Genomic DNA, 21,070 nt, shown 5'->3' with positions numbered 1-21,070 from the left:
TTTCATGCAATTAACAGTGTATATTGGGTATGCGAACAATTAGCTAGTCATTCATTCATCTCATATGTATGCATGGTGAAAAAAACAAGCAGGGGTTAACATTCTAACAACTAAGCAGCCCAAACCACCTAACGACAGCAAGAAGTGGAACAATCCCTTCGCACTTTATCATCTACCAGCTCGACCCGACCCAGGCCCGTGGGTATTAAACCTGACCCAGCCCGGGCCTGACTAATTAACTGGATTTGCAGGCCCGTGCCCGAAGCACACCCGAAATTTCATATTTTATTCCGGAGTTCTTTGAATTGTCATTGCGAATTATCCAAATTATTTATTTTATAATAAGTATTTCTTAGTCCACACATAGTTTTAGTATATATTTTCTATAAACATGACCCTAATGACGAGCTATCAGTTCATACAAACCTCTGTTGTCCACCATATCTGGGAGCCAGTCAAAGCAATCTGAGCAGGAAAGTCAAACAACCATTGATCTCGAGGTTTTTCTTCATAAGACACAACTGCTTCTTGAAGTGTTTTTCTTACAGTTGATTGCATTGTCTTAAGAAGAGTGTTCAACCAGGTCTCAACCTGAAATATTACAAATGATTTATAATTTTGATAAGTAAATACAAATAATTCAATGTTTTTTATTAGGATACTGTTTTCACATATGATTTTATAGACAGAATCGAGCATCCAAGCCCATATAGACCAAACATTTGAGATGTGAAAAAGCTATTTATATACTTGACATGTACTGGTAACTAGAACATGGTTGTGTTTGTTGGTTGAACAAATTTAATCTGAGACAAGGCTCATGGCTAAGCAAATACTAGGATGTACAGAGATACCAAGAATAGAAGCATCATAGTCTTTTAAGGCAACATGAACAATAAATAAGCACGTTTTATTGTGCTTTTTGACAGTTATCCAACATTTTAGCATAAGTTTTGCTGGTTTTCACAAGTTTTAGTGGGTTATTGGTGAAAAAAACATGTCAAAAATAGTGAAAAACGAGCAAAAAGCTTCCAAAACCAAGGTGTTTGTTAACTGTTTTGCTAATATATTTGCAATTACCAGTCACTTGGGTTTTCATGACCAGGTTAATAATTTAGTCATAAAGCTTGTAAAATTAATTACAAACACTGTTAGATTATATTCAATCAAATAGAACTGGGAATAGAATGCTTCCAATCCCACAATAAATAGCAGCTTTCTATAAGTCAGTCCTTGTTTGAACTGGAAGGGCAAAAACTCTTCATAAAAAAGCACCAGGGATCTAAATAACTAAATCTTAGGTTTTGTATAAGTGACAAAAAGTGAGTTTATTTTTAATTCTGCTTTACCTGTCCAAGAAGTTTCGAAGATTTGGCAAACTCTGCATATTCTCCTTCTTTGCTGTACATTCCAACGGCAACATTCGCACTTTCTACTCCGTCAGATGAAACTTCAAATTTAAGACCATTGATGTTGTCAAATAACTTACGAAGATGATGCGTAACCTGGGGTGTGGAATGAACATTGAAATAGATAGGCAAGGGTTATATATATATATATTAAAAGAGAAAAGACAATATGACAGTTTCGCCCTATAAAAAAACAGTAAAAAAAACTATAAAAATTTGCCAGTTCAGTTTGGGAATGTTTAAGGATTAAACCAGTTCATCATTTTAGAAGAATGGGCTTGGCCAGGTTGATGAAGACATAACCAATCATTAGTAGCATGGTACATGGGATGGCAAGGAGTCTAATAATCTCTTGGCACTTGACTATCACCCATGGGATTCAAATCTGAAAATTTACACAATAAGAAGAAAAAAGAATAATCAGGTTGCGGTGGATAGCACATTCGAAAATGCATATACAATACAGAAATCATGATTTCATCCCGCTTTTTTCCCAAATTTTAATGCAACATTGTTGTATTCCAAAGTTCTGTGCGAGTGGCAACTAATATGAAAGAGGCCTAACCTATCTGATTTAGTATTGCTAAACCAATTTATTAAGTTCATTTATTTATTGAGGTGAGGGTGTTTATTGCTATATGGGTAAATTTTAATGTAAATTATGCCTGCAATAAACAACCTTTATCCAATTTCTTATTAAAATATAGAATGTATATAGTATTAAGTAAAAGCAGCATCTAACCTCTGGAGGTTGAGCTCCTTTTGATAATATATCCAACAAGTCTGCAGCCGACATGAAGTAAAATCGTGGGAAAAGCAATCGTTTTCTTTCCAGGTATTCAGCCAGAGACTTTTCACACACAGACAATCTGCCAAGAAGGGGAAAAAATGAAACAAGGCTAACTATCATTCAAGATACATATACATGATGGAAGTAAGAAATTGTAAAAGTTTCTTATCCTGTGAAAATTTCCAAAACCATCTGTGAACCATGATGACATTGTTAACATAAAACTAATCCAGTAAGGCATAAGAACAATAGCCAAAGGAGAGAATTTGTTTTTGTTATTAACTAAACGAACCCAAATACTTTATTGAGGGAGAGAGAGAGATTTATCATTTGAGAAAAATGAGCATTGCTCCCGAAGTGTTCGTACCAAGATGGCGCACAACCTGAACATAGTATGTGTACCAAGTCAGGGTTGTCCAGGTTGTGCATCATCTTGGTACGAATATTTCCGGAGCGCCAAATATACCACATGAACAAAGTTATTTGGTATAGACTGAGGGAGAGATACAGCCATACGGTAATCAGAGTCAGCTCCCCCTATTGTGTTCCAGATGGCGTTGAATCCACTTCAAGTTATACTAAAGGGTACAGGAAGGATTTATAATAATAAATATAATACTACAATATGCAGTGAGTCAAGGGAGACATAATATTCTTGAGACATACTTTTTAGGTTTAATGTTCCAAATTTGGCCACATAATTAGTCCTTACAAAGTCTAAATTTTCAAATTTTTTTGTCCTACTAACAAACCTTTTCAGCAGGTCTTCCAGTTTTGCTTGCAAACCCTCTCTCATCGCTGATTCAATGATGTTTGGTATTTTCTCCGATTCAACCAATAATTCTTTCAAATCTCGATCAATTTCCACAAATCTTTCACTATCTTCTGGTAATTGTGAACGTATGTCCTAAACGAATTATTGAATATTTTTTTAATCATCCCAAATAGGATAATCTTAGACAAAAGTAAATCGATAAAGGTTCTCGTTTTACCATATTATTTAAATGTGTCAGTGTGACATTTTAGCTTATATTTGCAATAAATGATCATGCCACGACTGAATTTACAATAAAGCCTTTTTTCCCAAGATTAAACTTACGAAATTTTATGTCAATTCTAAATGTGTTCAAATAAGAAGTAATTTCTTAGGAATTATATTAACAATGCACTCATTATCATCTCGTGCTGCACTGGTGAGTCATGGCGCACAGTTCTAATGATGTAGCATGTTTCATGTCAATCGTAACAAACTTTACTTCAATTTTGAGAATATGTCATTTTCAAAACTCACCTCTGCACCAATAAAAATTGTCTCCAGATGAACCCATGTTCTCTGTACTTCAAGCCATACTTGTATCACAGTGTCAGTTACAGATAATTTATGCTGCCAGGCTGAAACCTCATCACGAAAATATTCAACAAATTTCGATATCAAGACATTTTGAAGTTGAACCTGCATAGGATAGAAAAAGAGATTTTAATTTTCGTCTCAGGGCAGGAAGTCCGAAATGAGTACTTAGAACTGTATTACAGTAAATGATTGGTCATCTAAGAACAACAAGGAATTTTCTGATTATATAGTCAGATATCATTTCAAATAGGGCTCCAGGCAAAAATATACTGACATGCTGTTTTCTATTTTCTTCGAAATATCTTGGAATGTTTTCAATGTGGCTGGTGGCATACCCAATTTATTACACCCAGGTTGAGATGATGGGCATGGTGTTTGAGCCAATATTTTTAAAACCAATAAACTAGCCAAAAGGCAATCAAACACACAAATTACAGACAGGCTTTCTTATTATGGTCGGTTACGACTTCCTCCACCATCAATTCCATGCTTCAGAAAACAAATACCTGGTGAAATAATCCGATACTTGACATGGACTGGTAACCAGGCGAGAAGCCATGGTTTGCCATATGATTGATTGTCTAATCGACTTTCCTGTTTGCGGAATAATTATGTAAGTCTATTCTAACGAGCTAATAAATAGGAGAATCTGAAATTTCATTGTATCATAAAAACAGACCTGGTTATCTTCTAATGTTTCGATCAATTCTTCATCCGTAGCAAGTAATGGCGTCCCAGTATGATGAGTTTCAAACTTGACTTGAACACCTCCCCATGTCTGTTGCATTTCGTCAAGAACTTTCTCAATTCCCATTTCTTTGACTGCCTTATCCACAATATTTTTCACCTGCACAAAGTTTTAAATTCTGAATAATACTCAATATAATGCACTCAAATAAGCTAAAATCTGGCATTCCTCAATCTGGTTCAATATCAAAATTGGAATTCATGGTAAATTTTTTGCTAAAACAGTTATCAGAGTTCATAATCTTGACAGGATTAAAAATATTTGGTAATTTCAAATTGTAATTTAAAATTGGTTAGATTGCATTGAGCATTGGCAAATCAATATAGGAATATAAAGCTTAATTATTTTTAATATGTTCGTTAACTAATTAAGTCTATTAGTCCATATAAATAAGTCGTCTTATTGCACTTCCTCTCCTTCTTTATAAATATACCTAATAATTTTATTGTATTCTAAATACACTGACCTCATCTTCAACTTTATGAAGTTGCAACGCCAACAAATCAGCGAGAGTTGTGTTGTCGTCCATGTTAAATCGTACCCCGGTGGTTGTCATCAATTGTTGCCAATGACGATCACGAATCGCAGGATTGCGCAACTCAACAATTGCACGAAGTGATGTCAGCATATTTTTAACCATCGAATCGAGACCAGTGAATGCATCCCAGGATCTACATTCTGAAATTAGTTGTAAATTTAAAAGAATTAAGGGGCTGTGCATGAAAGGCAGTATGAATATAAGTTTATTTTAAGTTCATAGTCAGTGTAGCGAATGATAAAATAATAGATAAAAAGATTCTCTGAGCAACTGGCTAGAAATGGTCTCCAAGAATGCTGTGTAGAGATGTAACTACATACAAAATACAGTGATTAGAAACTAAATTCAAAACTAAGAAAATCTGAACAATCTAACGTACAAAAGGCAAGATATGTATTTAGTCCTGCATAACCCCAACTAATAGTTACGGTACTCTTGCAAAGTACCTTTATCAATCAGTCTAACATCTTTCAAAAATCTTCTGAGTTGGAAATCAATTTCTTCAACAACAATTTCTCTCCAGCTTGTCAAAGTCCAGGCATCAATGCTTGATTTCACAAGGTAGATCATATCCCAGAGATGCTAAAATTGCAATAAGTTGATGAGAAAAAAAAGATGAGATTTCTATATTTATCCCAGGAGAGAGGAAAGTTATTATCAAGGATTAATCATACAGCAAACCACGGCCTCTCGTCCGGTTACCAGTCAATATCGGTTTATGAGGATAGTTAAACAGTCATTTTATCAAATGCATAGACTTGATAAAGTGATGCACAGATATAGGATAGGTTTTTTTATATTCATATCAAGGACAGGAAATAAGATAAAATTTAGAAGGTGGAGAAAACTGTAACTAATCAGTGTTTATATGAACCACCCTGTAACAACAATAATTTGGGTAAATTTACGATATTCGTCATTGATTTTCAACCTATGAACTTATTTAGAATAATATTGCTTAGCACAAGCACCGGCAACTTGTATATGTAAAAAATTATTATGGGCTACATGATAACTAGTTATATCATTGCATATATTTGCCGTATTATATTTAGGTAAATACTAGAGTCTCCTGTTCAAAAATGTGCCAATTGTATTATTTCATATCAAATAACAATACCTTCAATATTTTCAATTCTTTTCTGCATGCTTTCAGTTGTTTAAAGTCTGGAACATTCACTTCAAACAATCCTGCAGATTCAAGTAAAGCAGCCATCTCTTTTTCTTTCTCTGTTGTCAGTCTCTCCACAATATCAATCTTTTTGTACGGAAGCTCAGAATTGTACCAGAATGGTGCCGTCCTGTAATGAAGCATACTGTGTTTAGGATAGGATTTACATATCAATCCCAGGGGAAAAGAAAGCCGATAAGACAGCCTAATCATATGGCAAACCACAACCTCTCGTCCGGTTACCATTCCATGCCGGGTATGAGTTGAGCCAGTTATTTGTTTTCGGAAGCATGGACTTGATGGTGGAGGAAGCCGTACCGACCAGCGGTTATGTGAACCACCCTACGACAGCGAGGAGTCCAGCAACTATCCCTGTATGGGATTCGAGCCTGCGAACCCACGCAGATACAGAGGTGTGGTGTCGAGCTATTCCTAACACTTAGCATGATGCGCCACACTGCCGTTAACACTATGTTCATATGGTATGATGACCTAGTGCAGGGTGGTCCAAACCAAGGCCCGCGGGCCACATGTGGCCCGCTGCTTCATTATCTGTGGCCCGCGTCACATTCGGAGAGTAATCAAAAAAGCGCATTTCGTGTTGTTTCATAATAAAACTATGAAATCATAATAAAATCAGAAAAGTCTTTTGACATATTGTTTCATCACTAATGTCACTAAATTGATTAGTGTTATGGCTAGCTGAGACAACCAGCGAAGTTGAATGAGGTGCTTGGCAGTCTAAATTGTTATCTGGCTTTCTATCTTTTCGGTCGGAAATATATGCTTACAATACAGTATAGGCATCATAGAAAACTAAAAATAGAATGCAGATTCTATTAGCCTGGGATGGCTATGCCTGATAACTATGTGTTTGCAAAATGAAAGAGTTTGTTTTGTATTGCACTGTTTACCTATTTTTGGCACTATTGTGGCCCGCGAACAATGCAGATATAATTTTGTGGCCCGCGGAGCCTACAACTTTGGACCACCCTGGCCTAGTGGTTAAAGCATTAAGCTTAACTGTGATCGCATTTCATGTTGAAATCTTGGGTTCAAATCCCATGACCACCACCTCACCCAGAGTGAAGTAAATTGGATAGGTTATGCCAAATAAAAGAGCTCCTCACATATCAGTGGTACGAAATACATCAAATTTAAAGTGAATAATTCCTCACTATTCCCATACCCGACATGACCTGGTAACCATACGAATTGCTAAGATATGTCCTTTCAATAAGTTTCAAAAATGTCTTTCCTCTAACTCAGGATAAGTATAATAACCTAACATTGTCGTTAATCATAGAAAAATATTAAAATGAATAATAAATTCGTCATAATTGTATATCATTCCACGTCCTTGATTAGGTCTATAATTTTTGTATGTTATTTATCGTCAATGAGAAATAAACTACAGATTGAAGACTAGAAAGAGTGCTTTGGGAAAAAACATGGGTGCTCCCGAAGTATGCGAACCAAGATGGCAGACATCGCAACGTAACATGGGTAACAGGTTAGGGTTAGGTGATAATTTTTTCCAATTTTCTTTATTTTAGTCCTATTATCTGTTAGAAGACTAGCCAAGAGCCTCCCGTTGTATTTATACCTGAAATTATGGCCTAACCCTAACCTAGTACACATATTACATTCCGATGTCCGCCATCTTGGTTCGCATACTTCGGGAGCCCCACAAAACTTGTTTCAAGTTACAGGGGAAATACATCTGTGCCAGTGTACAGTAAGACTCTTGAATTAAATAGAATTTTTGCCACAGCATTACTGTATTATACGCATACAGATCTAATTGTGCAAAGGCATAGAAGAAGGAAAGGTATCTATGTCTTGTTTCACAAGACCCCAACTGGTAGTTATCAAGTGTTGTTGACTTACTTTCTGAACATCTCTCTGAACTCATGTTGACTGATATCAAACTTCGTGCATCGTTTTCTGATTTCAGCAACTTCTGCAGTTTGAAGTGGAGAAACGTCATGTCGCACTCCTACAGCCTGTTGAAAATTTCATGAAATTTTATTGTCTTCATGTATCAAAGAAGAATTTCAGAAAAGAAACTCGAAACCTAGAGTAAGTTATTTTCTCTAGTAATATGATATGTATAATTTACTCTGTATAGAAGGTTGAATTTGGTGGGAATACAAATGACTACAGCTAATCACATAAAGCTTGCGTACACAAATTTAAATATTAGAGAAAGATAACTAGAGATAGATAGATTTACATAGTATACAGAAAGTTTGTGAGCTAGGATTTTACTAGAGTTTTGCTTCGTTATGTATGCACTCACCAAATATGAACTGGTTGAGATAATCAAATTAATTTATCCTATGTTAGAGAAAATCAAAAATGTATATATCGGAATCTTCAACTAAAACAACAAGACCTAGGCATACACAAGAAAAACTGTTTTGTGGTAATAACCTCATACTGAGATACTTAATGTATACGAAAAGAGGAAAGTTAAGAATATTTGTGATCTAATTTAGAATTGCAATCAATTCTCATATCGATGATTGAACTTTGGATTTAACATCTTTAAACCCCGGTATGAAACTGAATTATAACACCAGTCAGGATGGCATCTTTGGCAGAAAACCAAAGAAGCGAACCCCTTATTTTACAATGAGTGCATACAATAACCATTTGCCTGAATATTTATAGCCATCCTTGCTCAGAACATAGCATTAAACACAATTCACCATCTTCCAATTAATATTTTATTATAAACCCGTTACATACCCTTTTTTTAGTTGATTCCCATTGTTCTGGAAGTTGTTCAATTTGATGATGAGCATTCTCTGGTATTTCTACTTCATATGATGACAACAGCTCAACAGTTTCTTTCAATGGTTCGAACATGTTATCAGTGGACTAAATGTAAAGCAAACTTTAGCAATAGTTAATGTCTATATGACACTATAAACTTACAACTTATACATGTTTTCGTTTGAGTTTTTGGGGGTGAAAAAAGTAAATACTGATGTACAATGCATTTACAGTAAGTGTTTGGAGTCAAAGTCAAAGTTTGGGATGCTTTTTCTGGTATTGGTGTTGTAGCCATAAGTTTTTTTTCCAATTTACGATGTTTAAAACAAAAGCCGAAATTTTAAATTTCGGGTAGTACGGAGTTAGAACTCTTATTCACTGACTGTCCAGGCTCAGGACCAGGATTTACTAGCCCTGAATGACAGGACTAGGTTATTATGCTTGTTCTTGAAGCATTGTATATGCAACTTACAGCCTGCCGTTCCTTGACTGCAAGCAGATTTCCCATAACTCTAACCAAGGCATCATAATCTCCTTCTTCTATGTTTTCTCTCAGTCCAGCATCTGCACGATGAACAAAGTCTTCCAAATCTTGAAGGCTGGAAACAATGAATTAAAAAAAATGTGAAAACCAATTCATAAATAATGCTCCAACTAACTTCGCCGATATATATAGTAATCAAAAATACAGAAATTTTAGTCAGATATCGATTCAAAATGGGAGATACGCAGCTGATCACTTGAGGAGGCTTAGGACTACCCAGACTTTCATGTTTGTTTTTATGTAAATTTCATGTTTCTGAACACTTTGGCTTCATAAGGTGGTTCACATAACCACTGTTCATTTACGAATTCTTCCCCAATTAATTCCATGCATCTGGACTGGTAACTGAATCAGAAGACATGGCTCTCAATATCAATAAGCCAACTTATTGACTTTCCATTTCATTGATTATGAAAAAATTGGCTCAAGGTCACTAAAACTCATTCAAAAGATGTTCAGAGATTAATCACCTTACTTCTGAATGTGCATGTGTGCCCTTGCTTTCAGCAAATTTAATTTAAAATATAACCCATTCTCTTCTTCTTTTTGAACAACCATAGATAAAGTTAGTTGCAAAATTTGTCTTACACTATTGTAATTATGATTGTGTTACAAAAATGACACGAAAAAAGGTGATAGTTTTATCAGTATTTAATATTCACAAACAATGGCTGAAATAAATATGTTGCTGAAATATAAAAATAAAATTAAATCATATAATTAATAAATCTGGCAACAGTACCTGTCAACAACATGTGAGATCAGATATTCCTTCAGCATCAGGCTCCATCTTTTGATAATATTCAACAGGGATTGCTTGAATGGTCTGACATCAACACGAAACCAGGAAGAGAAGATCTATGAAATACATTAATATCATAAAAAGATCTTTCAGCATTTTGTTGTAATATTGTACATCTGCCATTTGTGAAAGAGACAAAGGTAATTAAACTTGACTTGACTTTTTTCAAAGATTTGTTTTACTGAAATAAATTCAAGAAATTAAATTTGCCATGCTGAAGTATAAGTTCTAAAAAATGACTTCAAAGGCTAAGAAATACATTGTTACTTTTGTACTATATCCAGCTAACTTGTTTACCATCAATTTGGTAGGTGTACCATCAAATATAATTTTTTGTGAACAATGGTCGGTTAAGAAAAGCGTCACATACTTCGTATAGATAAGATGGATAAGTTTATTTTGACTCCATAATCAGCAGAAAGGCGATAAAACGGTTGATAAAAACAAATAAATAAAAACTGATTATGGAATCAGGAGTGTAAAGAAAACCTTGGATAAGGTGTAAAACGTACAGAATATAAGATGGAAGGTACTGCCAAAAGGAAGTGGTACGTGTTCACTCACCTAACACTACTGAATCGAATCATTCACACTCATACACACACACACACACACACACACACAACCATAGGGCATTAATAAAATTAGAAAAAAGAGAGAAGCTTTAGATAACTTAACTTCTTACAATAACAAAATTGTAAAACCTCTATTAAAACTTTTAAAACCAGGTTTTTGAGCATTACCAAGAAGCAAAAGGCTCTTTTTTTCCGGCAACCTCCCCTCAGAACATTATTATAGATCAGTCTTTTATCTATATGGTAAAAAATCTAATCGGCCATAGTTTTGAATTGATATGTCTATCTTACCATTTTTTTCTCCTGCAAGGATTTGAGCATTTTGTTTGTAAGCAGAATACACCAATGGTTATACAGTGGCAAAATGTGTTTAATTTCACTCACTTTATGATCTGGCATCCTAGTTACTTCTTCATGTAACTGCTCGTAGGAATCAATTTGTTGTTTAAACTGCTCCAGTGTTGGAGGGGATTCTGGAACTCCAGTATCGGCATGTTGTTCTATTTCTTCAGCTGTCAGAACATGGTTGTATAAGAGAAATTGGCGCATGAATTCTTGCCGATCGTCAACCCATAAGTAAGCGTATCTAAAAAAATAAAATGAAGCAACATGTCAGTGTAGTGAAACCCTTAATTAAGGCAGTGGTTCCCAAAGCGCAGTCTGCAGGGCAATTTAATATGGTCCACTGAACTCTGGTGTAATAGTTTAACACTTAAAAGTTTTTACATTTATGCAACACATAGGATATAACTGGGTATTCCCCTAGTGTGTGTGTACCAGGTTAGAGTTAAGCCATAATTTTATTCCGATTTTCCTTGTTATAGTTCTATTACGAGTTCGGGGACTGTCTGTGTTAGCCGAGTGAATATACCCCTGCCCATAGGTTTCAGTTCCTTTACACTACTTGATGTGAAGTAGGCAAACAACATTAGCCATCTCCATATTGGTACACATAAGCGCCGATAATTGAACAAGATAGGATTTACACAATTATCCTGTGGAAGCTGAAAGCCAATAATGCAGCTTAAACATATAGCGAACCACGGCCAATCGTCCGGTTAACTGTCCCCATGCCAGTTGTTTGGTTTCAATGCATGGACTTGATGGCGGAGGAAGCCGTATTTGACATACTTGAATTCTAAATAGCTGACATAAACTGTAAAGTTACTTGTACTGTTTACAGAGCAATTGGCTGTGGTTTCCTTTTCCTGGGATAAATATAAAAATCCTATTCTAGCTTACTTTTCTAAATTGTTTCTGTATTCGTTTGAAGTTTCAATGACAACTTGGACTCGGTCAATGATCTCTGTTCTCAGGTTCAGAAGCTCAACTGCTTGGCCCATATCATTGAAGTAATCTTCCACACCATAATGAGGTGCAACTCTCGATATCAAGGAGGACACCTGGAGTTTTAAAAAAGGATTTTTCTAATTTTAACCATATTTGATGTCAGGAACATAAAGCTGGAAAAATTGGAAATTTTTGTAAATATTCTTTTTTCAAATCTGCACAAAATAAAAAATAATTTAAGTGAATAAAATATATATGAACCTTCTATTTTTACCAAAATTGCTGCTTTTTTCATGTTTGTTAATTTCAGGAAAATCTGGCTTAAAAGTCAATACTTGAAGACTTTACCAGAAGCAATAAAATAGAATTACACAAAACCTCATAAATGACTATTATTTTCGACTGATCGACTTTTCGCTAATTTTTATCACATATTGCACATATTTGTTAAAGCAAAGGCTATGAAAAGTCATTTACTGGTATATGAAAATTGTAGAGATTTCAGAAGAGCCAGGATTATTTCGAAACTTTACTCCAGCAGTTCCCAGGGGGGCACACTTTAATTTTGCGGCGCATAAACAAAAGGTTTGGGAACCACTAGCCTACACTATTTATCATGCCCTAGTTTGAGATTTATGCCAAGAGTTCTAATCTGCAACACTAACAGTTACAGGCTTTGTAATCTTGACTATCAAATAGCAAGGCTCGAATATCAGCAAATCTTACTCTGAAGATGTCATTTATGATATTGTCAATCAGTTCATAGAATCCGGTCTTTGTCTCAAATTCCAATGACGGTTCAAACATCACGTCAGGAATAGATAGAATCAACTTGACTTCAAAGAGAGGTGGAGGATTGATCTTTTGATCTAGATGAAATTGATACTTAAGTACGTGGAATAAAAAGTAATTAAAATTTGAAATCTCGTAAGGATGTTATAGCAAGTACATGAAACTAAAATAAAAAGCAAATTAACTATATTTATACCGGACCTGGACTGGAAACCTAATATTTCAATGAATGAGGAATTTGGTTAATTTTATTCAGTCTTTATTCGAGTTTACTTTATTTAATACCATTAGTTGCATGAAGCACAAATGTCGAGAGGACATAGTGCTTTTTTGGGCATTCGAGAAGCATGTGTACCAATATGGAGGTAACTAATTTTGTTTGCCTACTTTGGATCAAGTTGTGCAAAGACTGAATCCTATGGTCAAGGGGGGGTATATTCACTTTGCTAACACAGATAGTCCCTGAACTCGTAATAGAACTAAAATAGGGATAGTAAAAGGATAATCGTGATAAAATTATGGCCTGACCCTAATCTCGTACACATACTACGGAAGTATCCTTTTTTGTCCATCACTGTTTTGCAGTATTTTCTAAGAACCCTTGTCCCTGTCACTTATAAAAGTAATTTCTATATCCTAGTACCCCCTATTTTTATACCCTACTGGAAATTGATGTCATAACAATGTATGTAGCAAACCTGTGTTCTGCACAAGATATTTGAGTGAAAACTTGATTGCAGATAAGATTCCTTCCAAGATAGAAGCATCAAGGTAATTCAAATAATTTTTCCAGTCTTCAGAATCTGTGTCTGATTTGAAATGTGTTGCGTTTTCCTCAATAAAGTAAGAATACAGTTTGAATACCAGTGTCTTCTAGAGAGTTGGTGCTAAGCGTTGCAGCCAATACACTGGTTTTATGTAACTATGCTGGGGTGACCGTACATTTGAACCCATGTACATTTGAACCCATGCGTATATCCACGGGTTCAATCTATATGCGGGTGCTAAAACCCATGGGTTAGGGTTAGTATGGGTTTAACTATCCGTGGAACAAAAAAAATTCCATAGGTGCAATAGCATACAGGTGCAATTGTCATGGGTTCAAATGTACGTGGGTTCAAATGTAATGGAACCCTATGCTGGTATTAGAGTTATTTTATTTGTCACTTCAAAAAACAACAACAAAATATTTGTAACAAATAAATATTAAAATGACAGGTGCGGTGAAGCACGGAATGATCCGTCATCGTCGGGTCTACAGCTCTCTCAAGTTAAAATCCCATGCCTGCCACCTCACCCCGGGTATAATAAATTGGCAATGTGGGACTGGAAAAATTCGATTCCAAACTATTGTATCTCTCTATCAAGATAATTTGTTTGGAGTGGAATGCATATGAAAATGTTGTTAAAAGCTGGTATTGATAGTAATGAATCTCGGCGCTCCAAAAGTATGTGTACCAATATGCAATGTGGAGGTAACTAAATTTGGTCGCATACTCAAGTTGTCAAAGGGACGAAAGCCTAAGGGCAGGGTGTATATTCACAGACAGTCCCCAAACTCGTAATAGAGCTAAAATAAGGAAAATCGGAAGGAATGAAAATATCGCCTAACCCTAACCTGGTATACATACTACGGGAATACCAGAATGTCTAACCTGTAATGCCAAGATAGTAAACAATAATGCTATATTAATCTAATGCAACAATCTGAAATTGTTAACTAAATTTTCAAAATGTTTGTGTTTAAAAAGTTTATTCTTCCAACCTTCACAAGTTTCTGTATCGTCTTGGCATCTTCCATCAAATCAAAATATCTTTTTCCAAGTCTCTCTTCTCTGTCATCAAGTTGAAGCAGAATATCTCGCCTGTCATCGCGCCTTACAAATAATGGAGTTTCAACCCACTAGAAGAAAAAATAAATGTTTTTATTTCACTTTTCTGCCAATGAACATTTAAATACGATATGAGCAAGCTTGACTTCACATTGTCATTTTGAAAAGACAAAATGTGGAGAGGATGTTTTGTGCAACAAGATTGATAGATTTTTTTACTGTTGCAGAAAAATTGAGCATATGTGGAATTGATTTGAGTATAGGTGTAATAGCACATGGAATAAGGCTTGTAAAATGTGCTTACAAAAGGAAAAATTGAGATTGAAATTTTTCCTATTTATCCCATGTGATATTTAATAAGCTGCTCAACTATATGACAACCACGACTTCATTTTTGATTGGCAGTTTATAATCAAATTAATTGAGGCGATTCGATGACCTAGCAGTTAAATCTTAAGACATAACTATGTTGGTATCGCAGATTGCAGATCTTGGATTCAAATTTCATTTCCCAGCATGAAGCCAAAGTGTAGTAAATTGGGTACGCAATGCAGAATCGTTGAGATTTCAGTTCTTACAAAATAACAGCATTACTTCTTAGATATCAGTATCTGAGAGCCGTCTAGAGTCGTGTTTGCAGCAAAAAGAGTGTAAATTAGCATCGTACGAAAAAATTGAATTGAATTAATATAATCCCACAACTTTAAAATTGAGGGAAGTTGACAACGAAGAGTCTATGTATCCAGAATTCGTTCTTAATGCTTAGTAATCTGCACAGATTACAGTCGAAAATTTTTCAAATAAAGCTTGAAGCAATACAATTGTTTTAGCACATACATAGAAATGATAATAGCATATGTTCACCTCATTATTCTAAACAATAACAGAGTATATCCTCCTGAGTGGTTGATTAACTAATTTTTTTCAGTGAATAAATATAAACTGCAGCACAATACCTTCTCCATAATCTTTTCAATTTGTTTCACATTGTCATTTGCTTTGTGCACTCTCTCTTCCAAATCTTGGACAAGTGCCCGAGTCTCTTGAATGTATTCCCATGTGCCTGGAAGTAGAATGATTGATGGTTGGACATAAAAAGATAGAATTTTGATATTTATTCCAGGGGAATAGACAGCAGGGAAAGGGGAATGAGACAGCAAAATAGTATGGCAAACCATGGTCTGTCATCTAATTGCCAGTTCATATTGTGTATAGAAAGAGAAAACTTTTAGTTTTAAAATTATGATATTCAAAACTTAAAATAGGAAAGCGATCTTTCGATAACAGGTGTGAAATAGCCAACCAGCTGCTTGTTTCAGATGTATGAATGCTTTCAAATGTGTTTTACATGTTACTCTAGAGCCAAGAAGAGAGAGAGCTCATTATTTTGTCAACGAGAAATACAGAAGCATGTTAAATAAGGTGAAGTACAATGCAGCTGATTTCAGTATAAACTGGAAGCTAGCAATATGACCTAAGATCATTGGAGTCAGCCACCACACAATCTAGCCGAATTATTCATACAGGAAGAAAAGAGACGCATAATCATAGGAATCTCTGTTATTAATCCAGGGTTTCCCAATCAACAAGAAATTCCTCTCAGTGAGGAATTTAATTGTCCATAAGAAAAAGTTCTCACTTTTTATTTGAGTGTAGCTTTACTATGATTAACTATTAAAAATAACATAATCCCTCTTAAGAGATTATGTTATTCTCATTTATCTTTATAATACTATCTCAGGCAAGCATCCTTGTGGCAACTGACACATATGGATCTGAAGTAGAAAGTAAACAAGAAGAAAGGGCTTGCAATTCAATACATAATACCTTAGTACATATTAACTATTACTTATTATTTAAACCATACAAAGCAAGGGTCAAAGTGCGAGTATCAATAGCTAAACCATAAATATTGAACAACAAACGAAAACGGTTGTTGTGAATTTCACAATAGGCCGGGAGAGGAAATATGCAAAAATGTTGGGAACCACTGCATTCAGAGTTAAGATTGGGCCCAAAAATTCCACCCCGGCCCGTCTCAGACACGACACAGCTCGGGCCTGACTAAATATGACATTATGTAATGATTGACATTTCAGGCCAGACCCGACCTGAATTTTGGGTCGGGTCAGGCACGGGCTTCAGATCTCAGCTCGAACTGCATTTAGCAATCCCGTTTCAGATTTGACAATAGCTGCCAATTAATTGTTTCACATGCGGGGACTTGGATCATGGATTACACGAGAATCTACTTATTTAATCAAAGCTATGTAATTGATATCGGATTCATAATTTTATGTCAAAATTACCTGTGCCATTCCATGTAAGTTTCCCACTCTCTGCCTGTTCTAACTGTCGATCAATTTCACTTAGCTGTCCTGCAACCAGTGGCCTCTCCACATCAAGGAGATTGTCTTGTATCTGAAAATGCATTTTCTCAGTTTGAAATTTCAATTTCCCTAGTAGTCACAGTCAAGATTATTTTTCTACCCGGCAAATAGCAAATAAATCACAACAAAATGAACACACAGTTTTACTGGGGAAAGAAAGACACAGAGTCAATCTTCGTTATTGAGCCACCTAAAACAGCTGAAAGTATTTGCATAGTTTTTCAAAAAATAAACTTCTACCGCGACTTAAACTATTTAGTCAATATTTTGTATAGGATTAGTTTATCGAAAGGTCTAAAAGGTCATTATGTGGCGAATTTCGGTTAGTTGAAAAAACCCTATACCATAGTTTTCGCTTTGATAATAAAACATGTAAATATTGTATATAGTAAACAAACATGAGAGGTATTAATAGATTGACACCGAACCTGTTATTTATTTTTCATGCTCATTGAATTGGGTGGCAACTGACTCTGATGACCTCCAAAGGTCGTATCGTTGCCTCCCAGTCATGTACCGAAAACATTTGTTTATTTGTTATGTATATATGTATGTATATATTGTTTTTTTGGTTTGACAAAATGAAATAAACTCTCTCTCTCTCTCTCTATCTAAGAAATCGAGTATTTAGAAAAAATTGCTAGTTGCACTTTTATGTAATTTCTTATACAAACAGATTTTTTTTCTTCTTTTTTTTATCTCGTAGATATAATTCATTAGTTAAAATTTTTTGGCGTTATTTAATAAAACTTGGTTTAAAGTATAGAAAATACCAGTGTCTTCAAATTGTCTTCCTGAGGTTATTTTCTCCCCTCTGAGCAGGTCCTATTTTTCATCTTTTTAAGGTAGAATTTGTATTATGCTGAATCAAAACTTACTTCATTGTACATAGCAGCAGTAATTTCCAAACCAGCATGATATTTCCAAAGAGTATCATTCTGTCCATACAACTCTACAGCACTTTGTGGAACTTCATCTGCGCCAAGGTATGTCAGGTATTTGACTTCGCGAAGCAATGACGAAAGCTGTTTATAAGATTATAAAAATAAAGATAATATATCTGAAATTGGTTATACTTCGTATGTATATTCCTTTTGTTTTAAAAAATTTTCTTTTTTTGCAGTTGATAGTCAGACAAACATGTAGCAGAACAAAATTTTCGAAATTGTAATGCAAGATTTTGAACAAAATATATGTTCTTATAAAACAAACAAGTATCCATTAATGCCTTTCAAATTCATTTTAATGGACCTGTATGCTCAGATTGCAAGAATTCTATCAGGCTGTGAAGTCATGACCTAGAATCTGGATTTTGAGTTTGTCATGTTTTTATTGATGATGCTAAGAGAACTACATATTAGAACATGCTTAATTATGCATGCATATTACAACGCTGCTAAATAACCAGCTTTGGTTCCCACAGCTTTCCTTCCACAAAAAAAATTGTATGATTATCTCATTTTTTAATATTATTTATGCTTGTTTTTTACTGGTTGAAAAAAACTTGACTTTTAAACTACACAGTATGCAAGTGAAATCCAACAATTCTGACCTCGTCACTAAAATTCACAGAAACATTTCTTCCTTCTCTGGAGATTAACGGTTGATCCAAATTCATTTTACAGGCGTCTTCAACTCCGTCTTGCCAGCTGTCATACCGATTTGTTTCAAACCTGGAAGAGAGTTCAGAAATTTGGTAACAGTAGTGGGAAATTGGCGTTCCAGAAGTGTGTGTACCAATATTGAGCCATGGAGGTAACTAATTTTGTTTGCCCACTTTAATCTAGTTGTAAAAGGGACTGAAACCTATGGGCAGGGGGTATATTGACTTGGCTAACACAGACAGTCTCCAAACTGCAATAGAACTAAAACAAGTAAAATCGGAATAAAATTATGCGGGGAGTACTGGTAAATGTTTGAAGTGGTGGGCATGACATGATACCTACATATATTATCACGATGCTCTCAAGCCTGAAGCCGCAAAAAAGTGCTTATAGCCTAAAGCAGGGGTGTGTAACAGGCGGCCTGTAGGCCACAACCTGGCCCGCCAAGCCATACAGTGTGGCCCTTGTTAACACTCAAGATTTTTCCTCATCAAGCATAACATTCTAATCCAACAGGTTTATGTTTGAAAAGGCGCTCACATTGATAAAAATACATAATGTTTTTTTGCTGTTGTTGCTGGCGTTAAATCACTGTTTTGTCCGGTACATTAATAACAGGAAGGCTAAGCAATAGCCCCATTTTCTCCTATTGCCTTTCCTTCTGAATATTTTGTGTGGCCCAGCGAGATGTCTTAAGTTGGTTATACAGCCTACCGACGGAGAATGTGAAGTTTTGGCAACTACGGTATTTAAACTTCTGTCCAATGTGTTGACAATTTTTGATTTTGCTTTTATTGAGTATATAGCATAGCTGACTATTTTCGCAATCGTCTGAGGACGTCTGATTTTGGCCAGACTAAACATTGCAAAACAAAATATTTGAAAGTGCAGTGCAAGTGTTATCAGTCCAAGGAGGCTTTGGGAGTCTTAGCTGACTATTTTGGCGTTGCAGGTCAAAAATCCAGGGTTCAAAACCCCTGCATACCACCACAGCCAGAGTTGAATAAATTGGGCACACAATTACAAGCCTATATAATTCCGGTTCTTCCTAAAATAATAGATTTAATGGACCAGTGGCTGACTGTTCTAAGCAAAACTTACTTGTCAAGTAAGCTGATCATCTCATCATATTTTCCAAAAACTTTTTGAGCTTCGTCTGAGGAAAGCGATCTAGAAATATTGCAAAAAATATTTTAAAAAAACATGTATAAAAAATGTGAACAATGTATAATATTTTTCATAACTTAGTCCCAAGTTTACATAAAATATTTTTACACAAAAAATTCAAAACTGTAACTTACGAATGATGAACAAACTTGAATTGTTCTTTCGGGCCCATTATTCTACGCTTGAGTTGCTTTGCCCGTTGGATAGCACCTGATGTTGGTGGCATGTTCTTACTTAAGTTTCCTTCCTCATTTCGAATGCGCTGGTCGTAGACAACCTGTCATGATATCATAGAATTTTACATATTTACTCCAGGGAGAGGAAAGTTGATAAGATGGCTTAGTCATCATGTGGAGAACCACGGACTCTCGTCCGGTTACCAGTCCATGTCAGGTATGGGATTAGGATAGGATAGGATAGGATTTACATATTTATCCCGGGGGAGAGGAAAGCCGATAAGACGGCTTATCCATATGGCGAACCACGGCCTCTCGTCCGGTTACCATTCCAAGTCGGGTATGGGATTAGTTTTACTGTATTGTTTTTTGTTTTTTTTCGGAAGCATGGACTTGGTGGAGGAGGAAGCCGTAACCGACCAGCGGTTACGTGAACAACCCAACGACGGCGAGGAGTCCAGCAATCCTCTGGCACATAACCATCCCTGCATGGGATTCGAACCTGCGAACCCACGCAGAGTAATTAGAGGTGCGGTGGCGAGCGTATTCCTAACGCTTAGCCCGTTGAGCCACACCGCCGCGCCGCGCGATTAGTTTAGCCAGGTATTTGTTTCAGATGCATGGACTTGATGGTGGAGAAAGCTCTAACCAACCAGCGGTTTTGTGAACCACGCTATGGCGGCAAGGAGTCTAGCAATCCTCTTTCACATAATTATCCCCCATACGATTTAAAATTGTGAACCCAAGCAGTGTAATCTGAGATGCGTTCACAAGCGTATTCCTAATTCTTGGCACGATGCAACACATCGCTGAGCCAAATAAAAGTTAATAAAAGGTAATAATAAGTTCATAACTCAAAATAAAACATCTTATTCAATAAAATTCCTGGTCTGCTGTTATGGTTAAATCTTCATCGCATCGTGTGTTGTGATGTTTTTTTACTATGTTGAAGTTTATAAATTTGAACTTCATAACTCACTTTGCATTTATCCAGTTCATGATCAAATGTAGAGAGGAGCATTTTGTACACATGAGCTGTCTCTTGTTGAATTACAGGTCTTTGTAGAACTGGACTGAGAATTGTCAACAGCTGAAAAGATAAATACATTT

At 35.6% G+C, this 21,070-nt stretch overlaps 1 protein-coding gene across 2 annotated transcripts in view; it reads right to left on the bottom strand.

The window, feature by feature from the left end:
- Nucleotides 1-21,070, bottom strand: part of LOC120340470 (dynein beta chain, ciliary-like) — a 139,152-nt gene that overhangs the window by 102,053 nt on the left and 16,029 nt on the right. For both annotated transcript variants that reach the window (XM_078120272.1, XM_078120273.1), the window contains exons 12-36: nt 20,940-21,050; nt 19,919-20,061; nt 19,719-19,787; nt 18,566-18,686; nt 17,892-18,038; nt 16,933-17,044; nt 15,580-15,686; nt 14,557-14,694; nt 13,490-13,625; nt 12,726-12,868; nt 11,952-12,112; nt 11,094-11,295; nt 10,075-10,190; nt 9,261-9,387; nt 8,762-8,893; nt 7,898-8,013; nt 5,957-6,137; nt 5,283-5,418; nt 4,765-4,976; nt 4,230-4,397; nt 3,491-3,652; nt 2,952-3,106; nt 2,152-2,278; nt 1,350-1,505; nt 427-591 (exon numbers count right to left, since the gene is read on the bottom strand). In XM_078120272.1, coding sequence (XP_077976398.1) covers nt 427-591; nt 1,350-1,505; nt 2,152-2,278; nt 2,952-3,106; nt 3,491-3,652; nt 4,230-4,397; nt 4,765-4,976; nt 5,283-5,418; nt 5,957-6,137; nt 7,898-8,013; nt 8,762-8,893; nt 9,261-9,387; nt 10,075-10,190; nt 11,094-11,295; nt 11,952-12,112; nt 12,726-12,868; nt 13,490-13,625; nt 14,557-14,694; nt 15,580-15,686; nt 16,933-17,044; nt 17,892-18,038; nt 18,566-18,686; nt 19,719-19,787; nt 19,919-20,061; nt 20,940-21,050 — 3,543 coding nt within the window. The remainder of the gene's footprint in view (nt 1-426; nt 592-1,349; nt 1,506-2,151; nt 2,279-2,951; nt 3,107-3,490; nt 3,653-4,229; nt 4,398-4,764; nt 4,977-5,282; nt 5,419-5,956; nt 6,138-7,897; nt 8,014-8,761; nt 8,894-9,260; nt 9,388-10,074; nt 10,191-11,093; nt 11,296-11,951; nt 12,113-12,725; nt 12,869-13,489; nt 13,626-14,556; nt 14,695-15,579; nt 15,687-16,932; nt 17,045-17,891; nt 18,039-18,565; nt 18,687-19,718; nt 19,788-19,918; nt 20,062-20,939; nt 21,051-21,070) is intronic.

Source organism: Styela clava, chromosome 14, assembly GCF_964204865.1.
Source record: "Styela clava chromosome 14, kaStyClav1.hap1.2, whole genome shotgun sequence".
In the NCBI taxonomy this organism is placed as follows: domain Eukaryota; kingdom Metazoa; phylum Chordata; class Ascidiacea; order Stolidobranchia; family Styelidae; genus Styela; species Styela clava.
The sequence above is the reverse complement of the archived record's forward strand: the minus strand, read 5'-3'. Positions and strand labels throughout refer to the sequence as shown.